At 37.6% G+C, this 25,334-nt stretch overlaps 2 protein-coding genes across 2 annotated transcripts in view; one reads left to right on the forward strand and one right to left on the reverse strand.

Annotated features, from left to right (window-relative positions):
* The window catches only part of LOC127640429 (leucine-rich repeat serine/threonine-protein kinase 2-like), a 56,541-nt gene extending 43,925 nt beyond the window's left edge, over positions 1 to 12,616 (reverse strand). Inside the window, 12 exon segments of the mRNA XM_052123005.1 lie at positions 50 to 179; positions 2,482 to 2,588; positions 2,910 to 2,983; positions 3,078 to 3,247; positions 3,607 to 3,726; positions 3,849 to 3,980; positions 4,053 to 4,187; positions 10,446 to 10,589; positions 10,855 to 10,943; positions 11,173 to 11,270; positions 12,210 to 12,289; positions 12,475 to 12,616. Of these exon segments, the coding sequence (XP_051978965.1) occupies positions 50 to 179; positions 2,482 to 2,588; positions 2,910 to 2,983; positions 3,078 to 3,247; positions 3,607 to 3,726; positions 3,849 to 3,980; positions 4,053 to 4,187; positions 10,446 to 10,589; positions 10,855 to 10,943; positions 11,173 to 11,270; positions 12,210 to 12,289; positions 12,475 to 12,616 (1,421 nt within the window).
* Positions 12,617 to 20,551: 7,935 nt separating this feature from the next.
* Positions 20,552 to 25,334, forward strand: part of LOC127640701 (kinesin-like protein KIF21B) — a 61,400-nt gene continuing 56,617 nt past the window's right edge. The window contains 1 exon segment of the mRNA XM_052123398.1: positions 20,552 to 20,690. Coding sequence (XP_051979358.1) covers positions 20,647 to 20,690 — 44 coding nt within the window. The 5' untranslated portion in view covers positions 20,552 to 20,646.

Below are 25,334 nucleotides of genomic sequence, written 5' to 3' on the forward strand. Positions count from 1 at the left end.
TATAAAGGCATCAGTGTAAATGACTCTGTTGTGAAATGTTTCTTCTTACGCTCCCTGGAAGAGTGTGTGAAGCAGTTTGCAGGCACTTTTGCACACATCGCTGGAGCTCGAATGTTTCCTCATCAGATCCACGATGTTGAAATGGATTCCGTGAGACAGCAGCAAAGCTCTTATCCTACCTACAGTAGTCACAAAATCACATTCAAAATCAATACCTGCAGGACAAACACAAACATATTCAGTCGCTTGCTACCTCCAAGATGCATTACTGTACTGACACTTTACTGTACGAGCACTTACCGTACTGAACTGACACTTTACTGTACTGCATCTTTCCTGTACTATCACTTTCTGTACTGACACTTACCATACATTACGGACACTTACATGTCATGCCACTTACTACACTGACATTTACTGTACTATCACTTTACTGTACTGTCACATACTGTGCTGCCAGTTTAATGTATTGACACTTAACGTATTGCAATTTAAATGCACTGTCACTCTCTTTACCGACACTGTACTATTCTTTAAATTACTGTACTGTCACTTACTGTACGAGCACTTACCGTACTGAACTGACACTTTACTCTACTGCATCTTTCCTGTACTATCACTTTCTGTACTGACACTTACCATACATTACGGACACTTACATGTCATGCCACTTACTACACTGACATTTACTGTACTATCACTTTACTGTACTGTCACATACTGACACTACCACACTGTTGGACTGTCACTTACTTTACTAAGATTTCACAGTACTATCACTTACGGTACTGTACTGCCACTTTACCGTACTGTCACTTACTCTACTGACGTTTTACTGTGCTATCACTTACCGTCCTGTACTGCCACTTTACTGTACTGTACTATCACTTACAGTACTGCCACTTTAATGTACTGTCATTTTACTGTACTATCACTTACCGTACTGTACTGCCACTTTATTGTACTGTACTATCACTTACAGTACTGCCACTTTAATGTACTGTCATTTTACTGTACTATCACTTACCGTACTGTACTGCCACTTTACTATACTGTCACTTACTCTACTGACATTTTACAGTACTATCACTTACTGTACTGTACTGCCACTTTACTATACTATCACTTACTCTACTGACATTTTACTGTACTATCACTTACCATACTGTACTGCCACTTTACTGTACTGTCATTTTACTGTACTATCACTTACAGTACTGCCACTTTAATGTACTGTCATTTTACTGTACTATCACTTACAGTACTGCCACTTTAATGTACTGTCATTTTACTGTACTATCACTTACCGTACTGTACTGCCACTTTACTATACTGTCACTTACTCTACTGACATTTTACTGTACTATCACTTACCATACTGTACTGCCACTTTACTGTACTGTCATTTTACTGTACTATCACTTACAGTACTGCCACTTTAATGTACTGTCATTTTACTGTACTATCACTTACAGTACTGCCACTTTAATGTACTGTCATTTTACTGTACTATCACTTACTGTACTGTACTGCCACTTTACTATACTGTCACTTACTCTACTGACATTTTACTGTACTATCACTTACCGTACTGTACTGCCACTTTACTGACATTTACTGTACTATCACTTACCATACTGTACAGTCACTTTACTGTACTGACACTTTACTGACAGTTACTGTATTGATACTTTAGTGTAGTCACTTACTGTACTGCCCCTTTAATGAATGGTCACTAGTGTACTGTCACTTACTTTACTAACATTTTACTATACTATCACTTACCATACTGTACTGACACTTTAATGACAGTTACTGTACTGATACATTAGTGTAGTCACCTACTATAATGACACTTAATGAATGGTCACTAGTGTACTGCCATTTACTTTACTGTACTGACACTTACTGTACTGACACTTTACTGTATTATCACTTACTGTACTACCAGTTTACTTTACTGTATTGTCACTTAATGTACAGCCAGATTCATGTATTGACACTTAATATATTGACACTTTACTGTACTATCACTTACTGTACTGCCACATTACTGTACTGTCAGTTTAATGTATTGACACTTAACATCCTGCCACTTAACTTCACTGTATTGTCACTTACTTTACTCACATTTTACTGTACTATCACTTACAGTCCTGCCATTTTACTGTACTGACACTTTAGTGTACTGCAACTTACGCTACTGTAATTAGTTTTTTAACAACATTCTGCACAACCTAGCATTTTATTATACTGCTTCAACTGCTAATTCTCCATCGGTCCATTTGGTTCATTAGCAGGTTACTGTGTTTATTTGTGAACTATTCTTCACACTGCTACAATATCTGCACAGCAATAAATTTAATCTGCACTCTTACTACAGTCATTGTGCCACCAAATTTCATCCACATATCATCTACATATAAACCAGAAGCGACATCTATGATCCAAGAAAACTGAAGAATTGAAATGTTAGCTCACTGTGGCATTGTATTAGCGTGTCTAGTGTGCAAGAAGCAGCGTGTAACACCCCCACACATGATGAATGTAAGAGCATTGCAGCCATGATGAGTGTATGAAGAGGAGGCCTGAGTGAAAGACACAGAGAAAAATTACCTGTTTGGAAATCATTATGAAAATGACATCACCACTATGAGTTCATTAACATCTCACTGCTCACATTAACTTATTTATTTATGTAACTTACTAATTTAAAGCATTGTTGGCATTAATTACACAACTTTATACATAACAGCCATGTATAGTTAGACAGAGCTCAACATAAATACAAAATTAAATAAGAAATGAAACAATCATTGAAAAATGTGGTTCTCAATATTGGTTATTGGATACTTAAAAATAACCAATAAATCAAAGCACAGAAAATGTCCCCTTTAAGGAGTGCTAACCTTCCTTCCAGTTCCACATGGATGGATGTTCTGCCATACAGCAGCAAACTGTTTAAAGCCCAACATGCAGCTTCCTGATTAAACAGAAGGTGAAAACAGTGACACATTCATTGTAGTACAAACCAAAAATATGAGATGATTAGATTTTAGATATGATTAGATATTCACCTGCACTTTGATGTCTTCAGCATGCTTCTGTAAAGCCGTGTAACATGCCTCTACCCATACCAATGTCTCCTCAGCTTGGGCGGACTCATTCTTTACCAACAATTTCTGTTTGTGTTCAACCTCCTCATCCCAATCTCTGCCCAATCCTTCATTCTGTACTATACACTCGGCTACAAACATTAGAAGCATCATGCAAACTGCTTACTAACAATGACAGGCAACTGTTGTAGTGCAGAATAAAATCTTGCCACACTTTTTTGACACAGGTTAATGAATTGACAACAAAACTTTCATAACTACTATAGGGTTTTTGTTTGTAAACATATCTTACCACAACTTTTCACAATCCAATCAATTCCTAATGGATAAAATGAAGCCCTTTGCTATTGGTTTTTTATGTAATATCCTGTTTCACTTAAAAATGTCATTTTACACAAATACAATGAATGGGACACACCATCATTTCATGTTGACTTTGAGGATGACCTCCAAGGGGCATAGTAGCCCATTATATATGGAATTCACTCACCTAGTGCACTCAGACAGGAAAGAGCAGTGACCTGCACCGTTGCATTCTCAGGATAAGTGACACATGCTTTCATTGCCACTTTATGAACCCCATAAAGCACGAGAATATTGTAGTAACTTTCTGTTAAGGGTCAAACAAAACAAATATACTCAATCATGACTTTCTAAAAAGTGAACAGCATTTTCTCACAGATGCATTTTCCAACTTATGAGAACAGCAGCTGACCTTTGACCTAGCCTCACCTGATGTCAATTTCAGCAACAAACAGCACCCAGTCTCTTGTACTGCCTCCGAGTCGAGCCACGTGACCATGACCCGGCAGGTCAGACTGTAGCATTTCACTGTTTTGGACATCAGCATCTCTACATTGCTGGCTAGACCCGAGAAAGAAAGTCTAAATAGCACTTAAAATCCTAAGTAACATAAACTTGTGTGGTATACAGTACCTGGATCAGCCAGTGGTAGGAGGACTTTCAGAGCCTGCAGAACTACATTCTCACTGTCCATGAAGCTGCTGAGAGCATTGACAACCACCTCATGATCTTTCTTCTTAATGAACTCCACCAAATGATCTTCTGAAACTGACAATCAAAAGCTGAGTTAGTCAAAAGCCAACAAACACACTTAATTATTGGCATTTTTTAAGGTAATCATCACTATTCCTTCTGCTAGTAGTTAGTCTCTGTGGTATGAACAAACCCCTACATTTTATTTAAAGATTTGTCAAATCCAATAGATGAATCAGCCACAATACAAACACACACACGCGCACACACGTGCACACACACACATAATTGGTGAGACTCTTAAAACAGGGCTTTTTTTATTTTATATGTCAAATAAAATCAATAAATCAGCCACAATGCAGAACACATACACACGCACACACAAATGAATGAGTGAGACTAAAACAGACAGAACACAGAACATACACACACACACATCAATACAAACACACAACTAATAAAATATGATTAGTCAAAACAATATTTTAGTAACTTACCTATTTAGATGGTCCCCTGTTTAATAAACACCATTAGCTGCGAGATCATTTCTTTCATATGTAAGCAAAGTGGACATTATAACTGAAATATACCCATATGAATCAATATCGAATCGAAAGCTTGCGAATCGGAATTGAATAGAAACATCTGTATCAATACCCAGCACTAAATGTTATGACATGATTGTTTATTCCCACTAGATGTCAGCAATCTGCCCCAATAATTTTTTTATTTATTTTTTTATTTTTTAAAGTAATTTTTTTTTATTTATTTATTTATTTTTTTTATTCATTATTAACAATATAATACAACAACATCTGTTTATGCCAGGGTTGATACACAAAATACACTACTAAAACAGGCATACAAGACAAAAAATAACCATAAAATAAAATTAAATTAAAAATAAAACAAGACCAAATTACATAAAAGGATGCAAATTAAACATATTTAGAGAGTACAAGATAGCCTTTCTATTTTTAAGACCTCTTACAGTGGTGTGATATTGTTTTAGCTCTGTTAAAAGGTGTTCAAAATTTGGTTTGGACTCTGCCCATTTCTTCTTATGAATAAAGAATTTTCCTAAGACTAAAAACAATTGGACAAAAAAAGAAAAATCCTTATCTGTTCCACCATCTTCAAAGTAAATAAACACATCTTTTCCCCTCAATGTTAAAGTTTGTCCAGTTTTACGTCTTATATAGTTTTCAATATCTCTCCAAAATATCTTACTGTATGTACAATCATAAAACAGATGACAAATTGTTTCATCATAATTACCACAAAACAGGAATATTCAATATCAATTTTAAATCTCTCTAAAGTTTTCTTTGCTGGGTATATTCTATGTACAATTTTATAAGACACCTCCTTTATTTTATTATTTAAGAGGAACTTGTCCCCAATTAACCACATTCTTTCCCATTTGATTTCTTCAAAACGAGAAGCCCATAAGGATCGTGCTGCAGGAAGTGTTTTAGTGTGCATTAGATTCCTAATGTATTTGTTTGGACATTTTTTGGTAGTGATGTCAATGTCACCAAGGAAAATTTCTTGTATTGTCAAATAACTGCCACTTACAACAGTTGAGTTATATTTTAAAATCCGAATGATATTTCTTGGCACAGCATCAAAAACGATAGCATACTCCCTAGGGGAGACAGGAAATTTTGCTTTTGAAAGAAACTCGTCGTATGTTAGTAACTGACCTTCTGTGTTCATGAGTTGTTCAACTAATAGAATGTTGTTATCAACCCATCTTTGGTAATATATAGATTTATTTTTATATTGAACATTCCTGTTGTTCCAAATATAACAGTTCGTGGGAGAAAAATTGTGTTTGTAGACCATTTTCCAGGCTAACAGGGCATGCTTGTGAAAGTTGGCCAACTTCACAGGTAACTTCTCAATTTTAAAATCACATTTCAACAAGAAGTTTATTCCTCCCAGTGAATCAAAAATGTATTTGGGAAAGGTGTTCCAAATGGTCTCTGCTTCCTTAATTAAATTACTTAACCATCTCACCAAAAAGGAATTACTTAAGGTTTCAAAGGTCAACACTTCAAGACCACCATCTTTCCTTAAATTACATAAAATATCTTTATGTAAATAATGGGATCTATTCCTCCAAATGAAATTAAATAAGATCTTATCAAGTTTTTTATATACACTAGCTGGCATTCCCATGGATAAAGATAGATAGACGGCACATGATATCCCTTCTGCCTTAGACAATAAAACTCTGCCATTCAGTGACAAATCCCTCATCAACCATATATTAAATCTTTTCCTTATTTTCTCTACTATGGGGTCAAAATTGAGATTGCAACGCCTTTTTTCATTTTTTTCAATGATAACCCCCAAGTATGTTATTGTATTTTTAACAGGAATACCACTTATTTCTGATAAGTCACATTCCTTTAGTGATAACAAGGCGGATTTATTTAGATTCATTCTTAAACCCGAGACTTCGGAGAATTTTGTGATAGAATCAATTGCTTTGATAACCTCGTGCTTATTACGGAGAAATAATGCCGTGTCATCCGCTAACTGTGAAATTTTAAATTCTGTACCTAATGTCAATATACCTTGGAACTGGGCATTTTTAATATGTCTGGCCATAATTTGTGTAACAAGGAGAAAAAGAAAAGGGCTAAGGGGACATCCTTGTCGTATTCCACGACCGACCTGAAATCTAGGAGTTGTGCCATGCGCAAGTTTAACTGAGCTGTTACATCCTCTGTATAGAGTTTGAATAGCCTTTAAAAACTGTTCTCCAAAACCAAAGCATTTGATCATTTTTAACATAAATTGATGACTAACTGTGTCAAATGCTTTATAAAAATCGACAAATAGTACAAAACTATCATCTACTATGTATTCATTGTAATCAATCATATCCAAAATCAAACGTATATTATTACCTATTTTCCAGCCTGGCATAAAGCCTGATTGTTCTTCATCAATTATATCATCTAACCCTGATTTTAATCTTTTAGCAAAAATTAGTGCAAATATTTTAGCATCACTATTCAATAAACTAATCGGTCTCCAATTTTCAATACTTAATTTATCTTTGTTTGGTTTGGGTATCAGTTTAATAAGTCCTTGTCGCATAGTTGGTGGGAGTTCCCTTTTCTTAATGGCTTCTATATAAACTTTATCTAAAAAAGGAGCTAACAATTGGTCAAAAACCTTGTAGAATTCACTTATTAGCCCATCATTCCCTGGCGATTTATTTTCTTTTAGAGAGGCAATACATTTTTGCACTTCTGATAAACAAATCTCTCTGTCACAAACCAATTTAAAGCCATCGTCAATGACATCAATATAATTTTGTTTACTTTTTAGGAAGAGATCCATGTTTTTTGCATTTTCGACATCAATAGAGTACAATCCTTGATAAAAATCAGCAACGTATTTTGATATCTGCATCTTATCATCACAGACAACATCATTGATTTTCAATTTACTTAGGGATGATACTTCAAAGTTTCTTTTTTCTAGATTAAAGAAATATTTAGTGTATTTTTCCCCTTTTTCAAGCCATTTCCTCCTAGATCTGACAAAAGCCCCTTTAGCTTTGTCTTCATACATCTTGTCCAATTTAAGTTGTAAAGAAGTTAGTTCTGTAAATTCACATCCAGTTAAATTAACTTTCTCTGATAGCTTTATTAATCTAGTGATAACTCTGGATTCTTCCTCTCTCTTATCTTTGGCTATTTTCTTCCCTAGTATTATAGCTAACTTACGAACTTCAAATTTCATTAGCTTCCAACAGCTTCCAAAGTTGTCATCAAGATTAGCTTTTCTCCAATATTTTCCAATTATCACGGTGGCATCATCCTTAAATTGTTTATTTTGTAATAGCATTTGTTTAATTTCCAATAATCTCTGTTTGGTCTGTAACTAAGTATTATTAAATCTATCTTTATATAAATGGCTTGGTGATCTGTGAGAACAGTAGGTTCTATATGAACTGAAACCATCTTGTCATCGATCTCCGAAGAGATCAACCAGAAATCTATATGGGACTGCTGTGACCTATCTTTATTACTCCAAGTATATATGCTTTTGTTGGGATTTTTGTGTCTCCAGATATCGACAAGACTCATCCTTTGACATACATTCTCCAACTCATCTGAAGAACTGTTTCTTGGAGGCCCTCTATCCAGATTTCCATCCATAACTGTATTAAAATCACCTCCCCATATAATCTTGGCAGTAGGAAAAGTTGTAATCAGCTGGTTAATTTTATTTTCTATTGTTGTAAATAATAACTTGTTGTCTTTTTTGTTGTTACACGCATATATGTTTATAATAATGAATTGGGAATGATCTACATCACCAACCAGTATTACCCATCTCCCATTTGAATCTGCTAAATGTTTAATAATGTGCCCTTTAAAGTTTCCCTGTAAAATAGCGACCCCTGCTGACCGGTTACTCCCAAATGAAAACCATATATTTTTCCCCCATTGACTCTTCCAAAATGAAATATCCGAATTAGTAGCATGAGTCTCCTGTATAAAATAAAAATCAGCACCTTTGTTTTGAAAAAATAAAAATAAACATTTCCTTTTCAATTGGTCTCTAGCACCTCTGGCATTTACAGAAAAAACAGATACAGACATAAAAACTCAGAACAAATAACGTTAACTGTATGAACTTCTTTGCAAAAACTGCAGAGATAACTGCTCTAATGTAATCATTAGCTGCCTCAATGCCCCTTATTACACAAGGGGGGTTACCTTAAGATATGGTTGCACTTCAACAGAGCATACAGGATCTTTCCTTTTCAGGTGTCTTTAATTTCGTTTCCATTCACAAATGCTCTGATCCCCACGAAATAAGCCTTCTCTCCTCTCTTTCTTGCCGCTTCTACAGTTGGCCAGAGCCGGCCGCGAATGGCTCTGTCTTCAGCGGTCAGATCTTCTTTGAAACGAAGCTTCTTGCTGCTCAGGAACTCACTCTTCTTAGATGCCCTCCAGATTAAGTCTCTCGCTGTTCTCGACACAAACCGGATGACCACTGGTCTTGGTTGCTGATTGGAATTGCCATCTTTGCGTCTTCCAATTCTGTGGACAATGTCGATTGCCTCCATCACTGCTCCAACCTCACTAGCCGACAGCACCGCACGGCAAACCTCTTGCATACGAGACTTCAAGTTGTCATCCTCTCTGGGATCCCATGCAAACGTAGGTTCTGTCGTCGGCTGTACCGATCACTCTCATTTACTTTAGTTTCCATTTCACTGACTTTTCTCTGGAGTGTCTCACATGAAATTTTTAAGATGCTATTCTGCTTTTTCAGATCTGCCACTTCTTTATGACAAAAGTCCAAAGACTTTTTCAAACCATCTATCTGGACTGTATTGTAGTGTACCGCCTTGTCTGTCTGATCCGCCCATTCATTTATCTTGTCGATGACGGCAGAGATGATGGTATCCTGAAGTTCCAGAAGCGATGGCTGTCCTTCGTTGCCTCTTGCCTTTTTTATTTGTGGTTTTGTAGGCGTGTCAGGAGATGAGACACACTCCTCAGAAACACTGGCCTGGCATGCATAAGAGTGTATTTCTCGGGCAGTCCGTTTTTCCTTAATTGTCGCCACTTCCATTGCGCTGTTATGCTAGCTGCAGAGTTAGCAATGACTAGCTTGAATAATAAGACGCTATTTTTCGGAAGACCAGCAGAAAAAAAAAACTATGAAATGCAATAACACTGCAGCCGAGCAATCAGTGAAAAAAAAAACTTTTAGCAGCAAAATTAAATTCTAAATGTTAATTTGAGCAGCAATCTTCAACAGTCGTTACAGGTCTACTCAAAACACGTCTGGTCTCGCCGCCATCTTGAATCGGCCAATCTGCCCCAATAATGACACATTCTTATATTTTCTTGATGTTTTAACTTATAGAAGTGTAGGTAGGTTTTTACTGAAGTGAAATAAATAAATTAGCTTATTTACATACGCAAATTATTGCTGTAATTGACAGGTAAATACAAATCTATTTAGCATAAAATTCCCAAAATGCATAATTTTAATGTTATTACTCAGGGAAGAAGAAATTGTATTATTTCTCGAAAAAAAGAAAAAAAACTTGTACTGAAAAGAAACCTGTACTGTTTCCAGTACATGAACAGCCAACTGTCGACTTTTATCAAACAACCTGTTAATAAACAGGATACAGGGTTTATTCAAATCCCTAACAGGAAGTATGAGCAATAAGAATAGACACACTTTCCTTATAAAACACCATGTCTCTTAGAACAATACAAGTCTATGTGAGATGTTCACAAATATATGTTAACTACTCTCTCTATGAGTGTGTGCTGTTACCTCTCTGCAGCAGTAGTTGTAGAGAAGCAAATCCCTGCAGTTGAACCTCCACACTGTCACTGAATGACCTCATCGCCTCCAGAACCAGAAGAAACACATCCAATTCCTCCTCCTCCTCATCCAGAACCTGCATCAGAATCTCATCTGGCCCACAAACACCAAACATTGGTTTCATTATATTCTAGGATTTACGGTCTTTAACGGCCAGACTCTTTTGTAGGCAGGAAAACAATATTAATAAGAAAGTCTGTAAAAACACAATAAGATTTCAACTAATGCAGAATAATTCACATGAACTCAACTCCGCATATGTGTTGACCCTGTGTAACTATTAAAGTTCAAGCATGCAAGTGTCCGGATATCCAGAATTTCTAGTATGTAAATGACATAATGTGGAAGAAAGTTTCACCTGACTTCAGTAACAGAACCAGAGCTCTTAGGCCCACCATCATCATCTTGGAGTCCTTTTGGTACATGGAAAGCACCTTCAGAATCTGCCTATGAACACACATGCATTCTTACATAAGAATCAACCAACACGGACATGCAAAGCCTTGCATGGAACCAACCAGAATTCTTTCAGTAGGCTATTTCACTTTCAGATTAATGCAATGAAATAGAGAGTAGGCTATTGTGATTTTAATGAAGTAACATATAAGTCAAACTGCTAAATTAACTTAAACTCTGAAGTTACTACAAGCAGTCTATAAACATATCTTAAACATACTGGTTCACTGCTAAAAACTGATAGTCCACTGGGTTAGCCAGGCTGTCCAGTGTGGAGGGGCAGATCTCCATCAGACGACACATCAGAGACCAGCCCACCTAAGATGAAAACAACAGCAAATTACTATTTTCAAATTGATGTGGTTGGTGAATTGGCCTGGTTGCTAGGGAGGGTAGAGTCACATGGGGTAACCTCCCCGTGGTGGTGATTAGCGGTTCTCGCTTTCAATGGGGCGTGTGGTAAGTTGTGTGTGGATCGCGGAGAGTAGCCTCCACATGCTGTGAGTCTACCGGGTGTCATGGACAACGAATCACGTGATAAGATGCGCAGATTGACTGTCTCAGAAGCGGACGCAACAGAGGCAACTTGTCCTCCGCCACCTGGATTGAGGGGAGTAACTGCGCCACCACTTAGGACCTCCTAAGTAGTGGGAATTGGGCATTCCAAATTGGGGAGAAAAGGGGATAAAAAAACAAAAAACAAAAAGAAAACTCCAGTAATTGTTCCTAACCCATAAGACCATGACAGTTTGTTTGGCGCGATTCTTCTTCACCAGGAATTCTGCTATTAAACATGATATATTTTTTTAAATAAAGTTGAAATACAGCACACTGATGGCTTCAACAGAAACATACACAATAGATTGACAACCTCGGAGCTCACGATAGGTCTGTCTTTAAACGTTTATAAGTTATCTTTAAAAATAAATGGCTATGGAGAACATGTATTTGATTTTTTCTTCCAGAACCAGACAGTTGCACTCTGAATATCCCAGCTAAGCTGGGGTCAGAGTGCAGGGTAAGCCATGATATGTCACCCCTGGAGCAGATAGGGTCAAGGGCCTTGCTCAAGGGCCCAACAGTGGCATCTTGGCAGTGCTGGGGCTTGAACCCCAACCTTCTGGTCAGTAACCCAGAGCCTTTACTGCTGAGCCACCACTGCCAATTTTTGGATGAACTTTCCCTTTAAGCTGAGAAAAAAAACTTGTTAGTCATTTTCAGCAGGTGTCTGCAGTGGTGTAAAGAAATGATGGTCACCTGCTGAACTTTGCTGTTGAAATGTGAGGACAGCACCAGCATCAGAGGCACATGGACATTTTTAGCTGCAAACAGCTCAACTGCAGGACAAAAGAAGAACACAAACCTAAAAATATCTCAGCAGATGTCTCATTGGAAAAAGCACGAGGGCAGTGAGTCTGACAGTTTGCATTACTGACTTTGTGTATATGAAACTATTAAGACCTTTCAGGTATCCATCAGGTACAAAACATACATTTTTCCAGATTCAGTGATCTGAACTCACCACAGTCATCTGTAAAGGACAGGGACAGAAGATCTTGAATGATCTGAACCAAAGTGCCCAACTGCTTTCCCTCATGAAGATTCAATCTCACCAGCAGCTTCTTCAATCTGATGCTTAATTCTTCTTTATCAGCCATAATCATTCTCTATTTGATATTAGACTTTAATCATCTCCTATTACTCATTGACCATGTGGACACACTGTTGTTTCAGATCATCATTTGTTTCAAATCGCAGGAAGTCTTCTACCACACTTATGCAAAGATCTGACTAATATAAAGTTCCTGATTTGAGTTTCAGTTGTGAAAAGAAGAAATCTCGGTCATGTTCGCTGCTTGTGGTCCGTGCCGAAATTTTGCATATAAATCATGTGACTGCAAGAATTCACCAACTTCCTGTTTGAGCACAACAAAGTGAAAGTAAAAGAGGATTGAATCTTCTCGCCAAACTGACGTCAAGAAAAGCTTTCTGACGGGGAGTTACAATGGGAAAACTGACACATTCTTCTCCTTTTGTTGCTGTTTCGAGTGCATATGTTATGAGACATGCATATTTTCTCTCAATATTCACTCTGCACTCTGTTGCTACAGTAACAGATCTGCTAGCGGTATATCGACCCGCGGTTCAGAATTTCACTGTCAACCAGCCGCGATTAAAATCTGTGTGTGCGTTTATGGCGATAAATACGGTAATTTGCGGAAGGAACAGAAAGATGTGCTTTCTGACTCCTGTTCACTGGAGAGGATAGATAATCTTACTATTATAATAACAACAACAACAAAAAATTATCTTTGTGAGTTGTTGGTGTTCATCAATATATTGTATTTAGCCTATGTGAAAGCTTTATAACCACAGTTTACGACATTAACATTTGATAATATTATAAATTAAACATTTCTACAAAGGATCTCTCATTGTAAATGTCATTAATGTTTACCTTGTAATAAACTTTGAATTGTAGAGTCCTGTAGTGAAATCAAAGCATCTTTATATGATAGATAGATAGATAGATAGATAGATAGATAGATAGATAGATAGATAGATAGATAGATAGATAGATAGATAGATAGATAGATAGGATCATATGAAAACTTCTGGCAAAGGACCACCCACACTATCAAAAACCTTAATAAATGACTATTTACTTTATCACTTTGGACTAAGATGGATTTAATCTACAAAAATGTCAAAGAGGTCAGAGACCTGTATAAAGGTGATTCTTTTTTTTTTTTTTAAAAGGGACCTCCCACACTGTCTGAAACCTTAATATGAAGCATATTTACTGTGTCATTGAAATGTAATGAAGTCCACTTGTCCACATCACTCGAAAAACTTTTTATTAAGGTGTCAAAATTAACTCTAAATAAATAACACAAATTTGCTGGGAATAAAATACCCAAATTCTTAATGCCCTTTTTGGGCCACTGGAAGGCACCTGGCTGGTTCTCGCCTCCTCATTTCCCTGATACCTTTACACTGGTGCCGAAACCCGGGAAGGAGGAGGGATGCGCCGTAGTGGAGTTCTCACCACTACCATCCACCCCAAAGGAGCAGCGTGGTCATCCATCGGAGGACGGAGGAGACCGGCCGCCTGGAAGCAGAGGAATAGCCGCTGACTGTGAGGGGAGGAGGGGCTCCCAACCAACCGCCTAGAGCGATTACCACTGCCAGGGGTTGTATGCTATAAGGGCGTTCAGTCCGCCAGGGGCAGGAGGACTCCCTCCGATCTGCTCAGGGAGACACGGCTGTCGTCCATTAGAGGATGGAGGAGTGGCCGAGGACCAAGCTACTGCGTATCAGAGAACTGGCGAGTAAGTGTTTTTTTTCTCTCTCTCTCCTCTCTCTCTCCCACTGCTGCTCCGTTTTGGCCTTTTCCCTCTATTTAAAATTTTACTGTGTTTTTTTGGGTGGTACTTCACTGTTACAGTAAGGGGGTGTACATCATGCCGGGGGCACCCCTACATGATAGAATAAGGGAGGAATTTGGCAGGGTGGAGGGCGGGCCAAGTCGTGATGCTACACACCTGCCCCCAATCAGGCTAATTAGCCCTCGAGAGGGATAAAGGCCAACGGAGACGGCAGTGTCCTGACACCTGTGCATGTGTTTGTCTTTTGGTTCAGTTCTTCAATAAAATATTATTTATATTGTCGAGCAGGTTCTCGCTCCTTTCCCTTATACCTTTACACAGGATTTTGCAAAAGGGATACATTAACGCACCAACTATATGATTTATTTTTCTCCGTATGTGGCAACACCTCTAAACTCACCAAATGAGCAATACAAAACAGATGAAATGAGGGACTTGGATATTAAAAAAATAATATATTTAGATCTTTATATTTAGATAAGAATAGATCTTATGGACTGATGAAAAAAATTTATAGTCCCTACCAGATGGGTTCAAGTCTCCAAATATCTGTAAGACCAAGATTTTTACACATCCTGAGCAGTGTCATTGTTGTCCTAGGGGGCTTACACACTTTTGTTTCACTATGATCAAGGACTGAGTCCATCAAAAGATTCAAGTCTCCTCCCAATATTATATCATGAGGGGTGCCAGCGGATTGCAACATCCCTTCAACCTGCCCCAACCCATTCACCTTCCACATGGATAGAGATAATCCACTCATATTAACATTTGACATTTTGACTTATTAGAAAATTTGATTGTGTGTCAAAAATAAAATTGTAAAGACCACATTCCAACATTAGTGCAACAATCAAACCCCGAACTTCCTCCAGAACCAAACAGAAAAAAGAAAGTGTGCACATTAACCCGCGCACGGCAGCGCCAACCAGCGTCCATCCTTCTAAACTCAAACAGTCCATGTACGCCTATGAGAGCCCCTGTGACAACTTTGCCATCTAATTGCTCAAGTCCGGTGCTTCTATACACATTTTGCGAGACAGAATTACATAACAGAATATAATCTATAAAACAAACTCCAGCCAATAGGCAGAATAAACACAAAAAATGTGTAGATTCATTCACAAAACTGTATCTAATGTGTGTTCCTCCACAAAACAAACTCCAGCCTCATATGGTTCATATTGAGAGTTTAGATAGTGTAGGTGGTCCCTTGCAAGAAATGGTCCTTACTTTTTTTCTACTTATTTGAGTTTACCTTTCTATACAGTATCTCACAAAAGTGAGTACACCCCCACATTTTTTTAATATTTGATTATATCTTTTCATGTGATAACACTGAAGAAATGACACTTTGCTGCAATGTAAAGTAGTGAGTGTACAGCTTGTATAACAGTGTCAATTTGCTGTCCCCTCAAAATAACTCAACACACAGCCATTAATGTCTAAACCGCTGGCAACAAAAGTGAGTACACCCCTAAGTGAAAATGTCCAAATTGGGCCCAAAGTGTCAATATTTTGTGTGGCCACCATTATTTTCCAGCACTGCTTTAACCCTCTTGGGCATGGAGTTCACCAGAGCTTCACAGGTTGCCACTGGAGACCTCTTCCACTCCTCCATGACGACATCACGGAGCTGGTGGATGTTAGAGACCTTGTGCTCCTCCACCTTCCATTTGAGGATGCCCCACAGATGCTCAATAGGGTTTAGGTCTGGAGACATGCTTGGCCAGTCCATCACCCTCAGTGGTCGTCTTGGAGGTGTGTTTGGGGTCGTTATCATGCTGGAATACTGCCCTGTGGCCCAGTCTCCGAAGGGAGGGGATCATGCTCTGCTTCAGTATGTCACAGTACATGTTGGCATTCATGGTTCCCTTAATGAACTGTAGCTCCCCAGTGCCGGCAGCACTCATGCAGCCCCAGACCATGACACTCCCACCACCATGCTTGACTGTAGGCAAGACACACTTGTCTTTGTACTCCTCACCTGGTTGCCGCCACACACGCTTGACACCATCTGAATCAAATAAGTATATCTTGGTCTCATCAGACCACAGGACATGGTTCCAGTAATCCATGTCCTTAGTCTGCTTGTCTTCAGCAAACTGTTTGCGGGCTTTCTTGTGCATCATCTTTAGAAGAGGCTTCCTTCTGGAACAACAGCCATGCAGACCAATTTGATGCAGTGTTTTGTCAGACAATGTCAGACATTTACAATGAGAGATCCTTTGTAGAAATGTTTAATTTATAATATTATCAAATGTTAATGTAGTAAACTGTGGTTACAAACCATACACCTGCTCTATTGAAAAGTCTTCAAAACCATACGCCTTTCGCCTAGGCTAAATACAGTACATTGATGAACACCAACAACTCACAATCACATAATAAAGTGTTTTTTTGTTATTATAGTAAGATTCTCTATCCTCTCCAGTGAACAGGAGTCAGAAAACACATCTTTTCTGTTCCTCCCGCAAATTACCGTAATTATTGCAATAGGCGCACATAAAGATTTTAATTGCGGCTGGTTTGACAGTGAAATTCTGAACCGCGGGTCGGGTTGACCGGAGTCGATATATGCATATAGAAAGTCGAACTGCATCGTGTTTGATGAATAAATAAGTGTCTGACCGTTAAAATGTATCTTTACACAAATCAGTTAATTTCGACTCACTATTTGCTTCCTATATTTTTGAAGTATGCACTATAACACTGCAAGCACACAAATATCGCAGCGACATTAAAGCATTCATAATCAACTGTTTATGCTGCATGCGACACTCAATGTCGTTGATTCACATGCGTGCAGTAGATATAGCTACTTCTCGAGATTTACATTTTTTGCGTAGACCGAATCTGATTCTTTTTGTCGAACCAGTTCATTCAGACTATATTCGTTTTAATGAACCGAATAATTTTAGAAGCTAGCAAGAAGAAAGTTATATTAATGAGGAATGCGATCTGATTGGAAGTTTCAGGCATTTTCATCAGGAAAGCACTACCTGATTGGTTGGAGGAACTACACCCCAACCCTAAACCTACTTCTAACAAATCAGAGTTTTACTAATAAATATGAATGACTCTTCCCCCTGCCATCCTATGTTCCAGAAATCCGGTCCAGGCCGGCATTTTGGTGTGTTGTTGTTTTTAGAGGTGAAGTATGCTGCCTTTATGTATGGACCTACAAAGCTGAGATATTCCTCATAAAATCTTCATTTGTGTTCTGCAGAAGACAGAAAGTCATACACATCTGGGATGGCATGAGGGTGAGTAAATGATGAGAGAATTTACATTTTAAGGTGAAATATACCTTTAAGGTTTAGTTGGCATTTAAATGAAACTGGTAGTGTTTAATGTTCTAGCCTCACCTTACGGGACATTGGAACTAGAGGGCAGAATTGGGTATATTTCAGTGAGTATCAGTAAAAAGTGTTTGTTTGTTTTTTCACTGTAAATGAACTCCATTAATCTGTTTTTGTATATTTTCATATTTAAAGGCATAGTTATCCCAAAAATTTACAAAATGACTTTCTTCTGTGGAACTCAAAAGGAAAAACTTTGAAGAATGTTGTTGCTGCTTTATTTCAAATAATGGAAGTAAATGGTGACTGTGGCTGTCAAACTTAAAAAAGTATTTATTCACTGAAAATCTTGTCACATCATTTGTCTGACAAATAGACAGTGACAAAATTGTTTTTGGATCAACGATTCCTTTAAACTACAATTATATACATTTGAATCACATAATAGAATTACAGAATAATATAATTTAGCAGTGATCCGAATTTATTGATGTTAACGTCATATCCTTTATTGCCTGTTTAATATGTTTACTACCGCAGTTGCCGTAATGATGCCCTTGTACTGTAATGTTTGTGGACATGAAGATTTGTTTATCTGGCAATAATCCATTTTTTATTTCAATATTCAAATTGTGACATTTTATTAGGATCTCACATTATAAGGGAGCTTTTTTTGTGATGCACATTTTTTAAATCATTTTTGGAACAAGCATCACATTTTTTAAACTTGTAACATACTGTATATTTCAGATATTTTTGTTAAATAATTAACTCTGCGAAACAAATGCTTTTGATAAAAAAAAAAATAATTTTGTTATTTGTACACATTTGGCATTGATTGAGGCAGTTTAGGCACAGTCAGTTGAATTCTTCATGAATGTTTTGGGGCAAAAACATTTGTGGATCCTATAAATACACCATGAAGTTATAATTGCTGCTGATATATTGTTTTCCAAACTGTGCATTGATGCATTTGTAAACCCTCATATAAATAAATGTTGTTAAATCACTTCTTACGGTGCTTATGTCATTTCTTTATACTTAGTTTGTCTAGGTCTGTGCTCTGTCAATCTGAAACCTGTTCACCCATGTCCTAATCTGACCCTCTTTGACCCCTGAACCTGTCATTTAACCCTGAGTTTAGCACAGATACAGCACTTGCTGCATTTGAGGAACTATGCATTCTAAGATTGTGTGAACTTGAATCTGTCATTACGTTCTTATTTCTGGAACTTCAGGAAGTAAAACATGCATTAAAATGTCCCCTTCTCTCACAGAATGCAATAAAATGCAGGTTCTGTCTGAATGTCAACATTACTTTATGTACAGTACTGTAGTTCAGTGTGGGCTCACTGCAGGTTTGGCTCTGTGCTGGTAATGTGAGATCTAGTAACTGGACACTGCAGGGTGGAAGCAGGTCAAGACATTAAAAGTCTTGCTGGTGAACTATTTACCTCTACTAGCAGCACTGCTAACCACTGGCCGTGAGAGTTTAATGTGTTTTAAAGGAAATAAATGACACAGTGACCAGTTTAAAACTCTTTTACTGCACTATTCCAGAACACTATACAGATATACCAACAGCTTATAATACAGGCAGGCAATACATAAGTGTGGATTAAACAAACCAATGCTATGCTAATGTATTTGTTAACATTTAAATCCTGACTGTAGTACTGGAGAACTCTAGTAAGTACCAAAAAAAAGAAAAAAGATAATATATGTGCTAGACATGTGAGGAGGTAAACAGACATACCACATGGGTGTGCCCAATAACATTGTATCACCAATGTACAATAACTATACTGTATATTTTTGTGCTAAAATTATATATATATATATTTCTTTTTTTTAATTATTAATAAAGATAAAAAATATGACGTTTTTAAAGGGATGTTCTGGGTTAAGCTCAATTAAATGCATTTGTGGCATAATGTTGATTGCCACAAAAATAATTTCGACTCATCCTTCCTTTATTTAAAAAAATACAAGAAAATATTGCAAAAATGTCATTTGAGGCTCTTACAATGGAAGTGAATGGGCCAGTCCAATAATGTTAAAATACACTGCATTTTAATATAGCCACAAGCAGTGGCGTAACTTGGATCTTTCGGGCCCCAGTACAAAGAATCTGTCGGGGACACTCCTTGGACAGCCTTGGTCTTTTTTATTACCTGCGGTTGTTTTAATGGTTCCTTTGGTCGACTGTTGAGGACCCCCTCTCACCCTGGGCCCTGGGCTGCCCACCCTGCGCTCCCTAGTTATGCCCCATGGCCACAAGACATAAACATTATAAGAGTTAACATGATTTAAGTGTGATAAAATTGCTTGCTTACCTTATCTGTGTCAAATTATATACAATATTACATCTTCGTCCTCATGACAACTTTGTTATATCCAAGAATGGGATTACCGATTTGTAATATTGGATAGAACTTTACATTGATTTGGTCAGTAAGCAATTTTAGCGTACTATAATCATTAACATGTTTACATCTTGTAGCTATACTTTAGAAATTATATTCATTTTAATTTGTACTGGTCACATTCACTTCCGTTGTGAGTGCCTCACTGTCCCCCCTTTTTTCAATAAACAAGGGGTGAGTCGAACTATTGTTTTTGTGGTAATCAGCTAGGCCACAAATGCTATTAATAGAGCCTGTATAGAAACTGCAATATTTATTATACAACTCTTCATACATTTTGACAATTATAACTGTCAAAATGTATGAAGAGTTGTAAAACATATATATTGTTATAAAATATACGATATATATTTTAAAGCCAAACAGATTCATTTGCATGCGTCTGATGACGTGACAACTCAGGGGTCCTCTTGGAGGCGTGGTTTGGTGACGCATTGCGGCTGGGAGTCGGTGAGCGTGCGGATCATCAGTTGAGTTCAGGACGCTCACAGTAGGAACATACGTGATCAGAGAGCATCATCGCTGTAGCCGCTGCATGTATATCAAACGCATAAACATGGTGGATTTGATCTGAATCATGTCAAGCGGTCAGGACGAGAGCACAGTCCGTGTGGCGCTCAGGTAGGGCACTAGCTTGGTGTTGCCTAGTTTATACTGTACCTGCTGCACCCTCAACACCCGAGGCACAGCTGCACTGTTAATGATATGAAACATAAGAAGATATATCTGTGTAATAATGGAATGTAATATAAAATATAATTAATTATATTAATGTTAGAGAATAATATTACATGAATACTTATGACATATATTTTTTGCATTGTTAAATTTTCATGAAAATAAATTACTAATGTAAATCCAACGAATTTATATACGTAATTTGTTTTGCAAAAATAATAAAATATGATCAGTAGTAATAATGCAACACAATCACTTTTCTGAGTTTGTTGCTGTACTTTTGCTGGAGGAAAATAATTACAATAAAAATCCTGCATTAAATTGTAACATAATTTCTCATGTTGAAAATGTGCTATTTGAAGGATAATCGCTTTCTTAAACCTGTAGTGTTATCATTTGTGTTCATTGTATTCTGGGTAATGCACTTGTTATGCAAGTCATGCAAGTCATGCAGACAGACAGCCCCTCCTTCACACCAGCTCCAGGTTTTACAGTTATGTTAGTGTTAAATGAGTCACTTCACATAGTGAGTTTGATGTGGTCTGGCAGATGTGAGCTTGTGTGATTGGCATTGGGCACAAAAATCAGACAGTTGATTGACAGATGATCAGTGGAGGAAGAGATTTATTGATGCTTCTGTTCTTCAGATCTGCGATCAATCAATGTTTCTAACATCTACCGATACAGAGCGTGCTGTTTACATGTCCAAAAGCCAAATACAATCAGAGAATGTATTACTGAATTTATTGAGTTCTACTGTTAGGCCTGTCAACCATTACAGGAAATAGTCCACAATACTGTAAGTGTTGCATCCTTTTGCAATCTAATGTCCTTGATACACAGTTATTCTGATGTATGTGCAGTTTGCTTCTGATTCTAGGATACACAACATAATGATTTATTCATTTGTAGTAATCAGTACCTTTATCACATTCAAGATCTTTGTCATGTTGCTCTAGAAGACTAGTTATAAGCAGTTAAAGGGATAATTCACCAATAAATAAAACTTCTCTCATCATTTATTCACCCTCATGGCGTCCCAAATGTGTATGACTTTCTTTCATCTGCAGAACACAAACAAAGATGTTTTGAAGAATATCTCAGCTCTGTAGGTCCATATGATACAAGTGAATGGTGATCAGAACTTTGAAGCTTCAAAAAGCACATAAAATCAGCATAAAAGTAACCAACAAGACTCCAGTGATTTAATCCATGTCTTCAGAAGTGATCTTATTGGTTTTGGGGGAGAACAGTTCAAAATATAACTCCTTTTTCACAAGAAATCTTGACATTAGCAGTCTCTTTGGTGATCATGGTTTCTAGCTCGATTACACTTCATGGCGCTATCTTGCGGTCTTCGCATAGGTCAAGCACTAGGAAGTATTCATGCCTTTTTTCTTTTTTTTTAAGAAAAAGAGGGAAAAGTCGAAATGACGTTTTGTGGTAATCAACATTGTGCTACTAATGCTGCCGATTGAGCTTAACTAGTAATGAACCCGGAATATTCCATTAAACAGTCGACCATCTTTTCTTTACTGTCCATTATAATGTTTTGAAGCCTGATTCACTTACATGTAGTGTGTAAGCATGATCAAATTTAATTGGATCTGTAGTGAGAAATTTTCGATCTTCTTTTTTTTTTTCATAATACTTCAAACAATATATTTTGTTTCTTTGTGTGAAAAAGGAAGACATTAAATGGCCTATTAAATAGAGGTCATGAAAGATCCTGTCTGTAAGCCAATCTACTGGTAATCTTTGCACCTTCTCTGTGTTGTACCAGACACATTTATTTTTAAAGTGGCTGGTTACATTTGGCTTTAGCTGGTGTGTTGACAGATAGTCCCGCCCCCAAACTCACACCATTGGTTGCATCCGTGTTGCTGTGTCAGTGCTGGGCGGGATGACCAAACAAACATACTAAGGTTTTGATAGTGCCGCAGAGACACGGTGTTGCAATTTTTGGTGGTATTAACCTATGAATGACTTATTGTTTACACTAAATATGAAAGTTGTTATTAAAAGTATTACATCTAAAGCTTATTTGACACATTACAATCTAAATAAAAATCAAATGTACATGTTTGTGGTTGCAGGATGGGTAAAGCTTGACCAGTTGTCTATTCAGTGTGTGTTTTGCTGTGCAACCCGATCTCATGAAAAGTCGTACATAATTTACGAGTTGGCTATTTTGTTTGGTCTCGCACGATGTTGGTCGCATAAACTCGTACGACTTCATCATGTGCAAATTCCTGGATGTTTTATGTGGAAGTAAGCATGAGTACGAGGCGTTAAGCCCTTACCCAAACCCCTTACCTAAACCTAACCAATCAGTAGAGTGTGTGAACTCGATAGGAAGCTGTTGTGTGTGACGGAAGCAAGTCATTGTTGCATATTAGATGGAAATGATGTCCAGCAACGTCATTGGCATTGGAAAAGTTGTATGAATTCTGATGATTTCACTGTGAGAGTGTGTTGGGCAATTTTCATTCAGTGTGTGTTCTGCAGTGAGTCAGCGTCTCTGGTCTTGTCTGATGTCATTGCCACAGACCTGCTCATGTCTCACAGACAGATGTACAGAGAGAGAGAGAGAGAGAGAGAGAGAGACAGCTGTCTGAGGATCCAGTCTGATGTCGTCTCTCTCAAGATAATCTAATCAGACCACTGATGTCAAATTAGATCACTGGAAGTACATTGGTAATGAGGATTACGTCAATATGTACAGTGTTTATAGAAATGCCCAACATCTATAACTGAAATATATCAGTTTAGTTTATCATGAATAGGTTTATTTTATAAATAAAGCAGCAGATATTTCTTAGAACTCTTTAAAGCATCTTTCCATTAACAAAAAATGTACCTTGGAGTACCACCTAAATCCCGTGGTGTATAGTAATCCTTTAGTACCATGGAATATGGTTGTCGCGAACACAAATACCAATTCAATTTCACAATTCTCTTTAGTAATTTTGATATGACAGTAAAAACGAATTTGCTATTGAACACACTGCTTTATTTAAAAAGTAGAATATTATATATCTTGGGTTCAATCGACGAGCTTCTATCACGCACTTATGAACGCACATTGGACGTCAAGTCTTTCACTGGAAAAATGACTTATATTTTTGTTTTTTCTTACCAAAGCAATCATATGCCTTTAGAAGGCTTGGAATATGATGCACACGTTACATGTATCGCTTAATTGATACTTTTTTTTTTTTTTCTCTCCCCAATTTGGAATTCCCAAAGACCTCGAGGTGGCGTAGTGGCATGCCTCAATCCGAGTGACAGAGGACAAATCTCAGTTGCCCTCGCATCTGAGACCATCAACCCGCGCATCTTACCAAATGGCTTGTTGAGCGTGTTACTGCGGAGACATAGCACTTGTGGAGGCTTCACATTATTCTCCGCGGAGAACAATCGCTCCACGCGCCCCACTGAGAGCGAACCACATTATATCGACCCTGAGGAGGTTACCCCATGTGACTCTACCCTCCCTAGCAACAAATGTGGTTGCTTAGGAGACCTGACTGGAGTCACTCAGTACACTCTGGATTCAAACTCACGACTCCAGGGGTGGTAGTCAGTGTCTTTACTCGCTGAGCTACTCGGGACCCTTTGAGTGCTTTTAAGCTTTAATGTGAATCACTGTCAGCTGCTAAAAAGAATACATTTCCTTTTGTATTCTGAAGACAGAATTTTCATTTTCAGGTGAACTTTTAAGTCGATGCCTCACCAAAATAAATTCCAATCGCATGGAGAACTCTTGAGTTTGTGTATGGTGACCCATGTGGTGATCACATCCGTTACACTGCAGAAACTATGCGTGGTGGACTGCAGCAGCCACATGTGGACATGTTCCCGGTTTGTGGCAGGAACACAGTCTGTGCTCTGTAATTGCAGTTTGTCTAGAAAGCAGCAGCAGCATTATGCAGAATACACACTTGGTAATTGTACTTCACCACGCCCAGCATACTTCACTTTCTGCATACTTCAGTTTTGTTCTATTTATGTTGCCTCTAACTGTGATCCCCATCATTTCCCCTGCTTTTTCTCGACACTTAAAACCTTACGCACACATATGCTCCTATTAAACATAGTGCACATAATTCTCCATACTAGCTCAATATCATCTCATCAGAGTCTGAACTCTTGGATTAAGTTCAGTGTTGTTGTCGGAGTAAAGGTTAGGTTTACTCCAAGCAACTTGCAGTACCTTTTTTATGACCGGCACAGTCCCACTGCAGTAACCTGAGGTTCAGAGAGTTGATCAAGGGCACAATGGTGAGAGCTCATCATGGGGATCAAGCCCTTGTGAATATAATTGTATTTCAATATTTTTCAGACTTTTAATGATATTTAATATTTATATATTTGTCCTGACATAAAAGGGTGATTTATTTATTTAATAATTTTTTTATAATTCTTTAGTCATTCATCTTTAGTCAGAGGAACTATTATTTCAACCAACCATACTTTCTAGAAGTTCACAGAGACAAAAGTTCAAGGAACATGTTTATATGCAGTATGCACCAAAATAAAATGCATTGCAATGAACAGCAGAATTTACCTACATGTACTGTATTC

This window comes from Xyrauchen texanus, chromosome 49 (assembly GCF_025860055.1).
Source record: "Xyrauchen texanus isolate HMW12.3.18 chromosome 49, RBS_HiC_50CHRs, whole genome shotgun sequence".
NCBI lineage: Eukaryota > Metazoa > Chordata > Actinopteri > Cypriniformes > Catostomidae > Xyrauchen > Xyrauchen texanus.